The following is a 1,659-nucleotide window of genomic DNA, read 5'->3' on the forward strand; positions in this document are numbered from 1 at the left end:
AAGAGAGCCAAAAAAGCCCAAATCCTAATCCGGTGTTGAAGAGTCTTGTAGTGCAAAAGGGTACCCTCGAACAAGCTAATTTACACACGACCGAGAAGAGCACGGCCAGGCCAGTCCCAGCAATGCCGGCAGAGAAACGAGTGAGGAGCTCAGGAAGCTCTGGGCCAGACTTTTTTAGTGAAAGGATTGCTGTTTTACAATGCTTCCTCCTCTTGTCAACCATTATAGATATAAGGTTCTCACATGCGTGAAAGTAGTTCTTCTTGTAGAGATCCCGCTCTCTGCATACCTTTCTACCACTCTTCTTTTTTGGTGACTTGACCTTGACTTTTTCAGCGCTGTTGAGCACAAAACTAACCAAACTTAGCAAGGATGTCATAATTGAACTTTTTGCTAGGAGGACAAGAATAGATGGACTCAAGTCACATTGCAATATTCTTTGGCTAGTTACTGATCAAAGAATCTCAAAACTGAAGTTGGCAATGGTGAATGAAAAGTGGGCAGAAACAAGTATTTGTACATCTACCTTTTTAAAGGAGCAACAGTTGTTGCTTGAAGCTTCAAAGTATTCCCATCAACAAGAACTCGTATTTCACTGCTGTCCAGCCTGGTCAACGTAAATGAGCTGGGTCAAGTTTTCATAAGAATAGAAATGGCAAACATTTAAAAATGTTGATCAAAGATACAGACAATAAAAGAAGAGAAAAGAGTTTCATCACAGTCAAGAATGATCAATCATGTAAGAAGCATACAAAAAATATTCATCAAGCAATTGATTATGTTCAGGTCTGGCGAAACAAGTGATTCCTGACTAAGTAATCGTTACATGTGCCCTTCATTTCACATACGGATAATGACAAAGACCCTGCGACTCCATTCATCAAATATAAGTATTTTTTATTTTTTCAAAAGTAATGAAGGTCTAATTTTTAAGGTTCATACCAATACCACCGTAGCAAAGTCACAAATTCACAAGAGATAGATATGAAAGAGTATTTCGCACAATCCAGTGGTATCATCGATAAAAAAAAGAAAAAAAAACATAAATAGATGTCTACGCACATTGCATATGGAAATGATTCAAGTAAAAAGGGCGCACATACCTACTATAGTGTGGGACAAGCATTGACTGCTTTTCCCACGTAGCTGAGCTTTTTGACAAGTAAAACTCAGCAACAACTGAAAGTAGATCCTTAACCTCAGTCCCCGTACCATTGAATGAGACTCGCCCATCTGGGTGAATTGTAATTCTTGAACTACCCATCAGATCTCCAACAAAGTCCAAAAGAGGCTTTTGGGCGTAAGTACTAGGGTAGATTAGAGGACTTGGCTGTTGCTGAGAATCAATTCTCAATGATTGTAAAACCATCAACTCAGAAAGTAAAGCTAAATCCACTGTGCCTCCCTCTGGTTCAGTTGCTCCGGACATGAGGAACTGCAAAATCTTTTCATGTCTTGTGCAATGTTCAGCAATTACAGAGCTGAAAAGCATTGAACTTGGATGAGAATCTGCAACCAATATTAGAGAAAACATTAGTTATAAACAAACCTGACATAATATAAGATAATAGCATGAGAAAAGGAAAGAAAAGCCTGAATCAATAGATATCAACCAATCAAACTCAAAGAGAGGGAAAGAAAACAAGAAGAAAAAAAAAA

The 1,659-nt window shown here is 38.3% G+C and overlaps 1 protein-coding gene across 1 annotated transcript; it reads right to left on the reverse strand.

Moving 5' to 3' along the window:
• Positions 1 to 8: 8 nt before the first annotated feature.
• On the reverse strand, positions 9 to 1,534 carry LOC112095217 (the record flags this gene model as incomplete). The annotated part of the gene is made up of 3 exons (XM_024176894.1): positions 1,104 to 1,534; positions 527 to 607; positions 9 to 338 (listed from the first exon to the last, which is right to left on the reverse strand). Coding segments are annotated over exons 1-3 (842 nt in total), but the record flags the coding sequence as incomplete, so codon positions are not given.
• Positions 1,535 to 1,659: the final 125 nt, after the last annotated feature.

The sequence above is a fragment of the Morus notabilis genome, unplaced genomic scaffold (genome assembly GCF_000414095.1).
Source record: "Morus notabilis unplaced genomic scaffold, ASM41409v2 C11430527, whole genome shotgun sequence".
NCBI classification, from domain to species: Eukaryota; Viridiplantae; Streptophyta; class Magnoliopsida; order Rosales; family Moraceae; genus Morus; species Morus notabilis.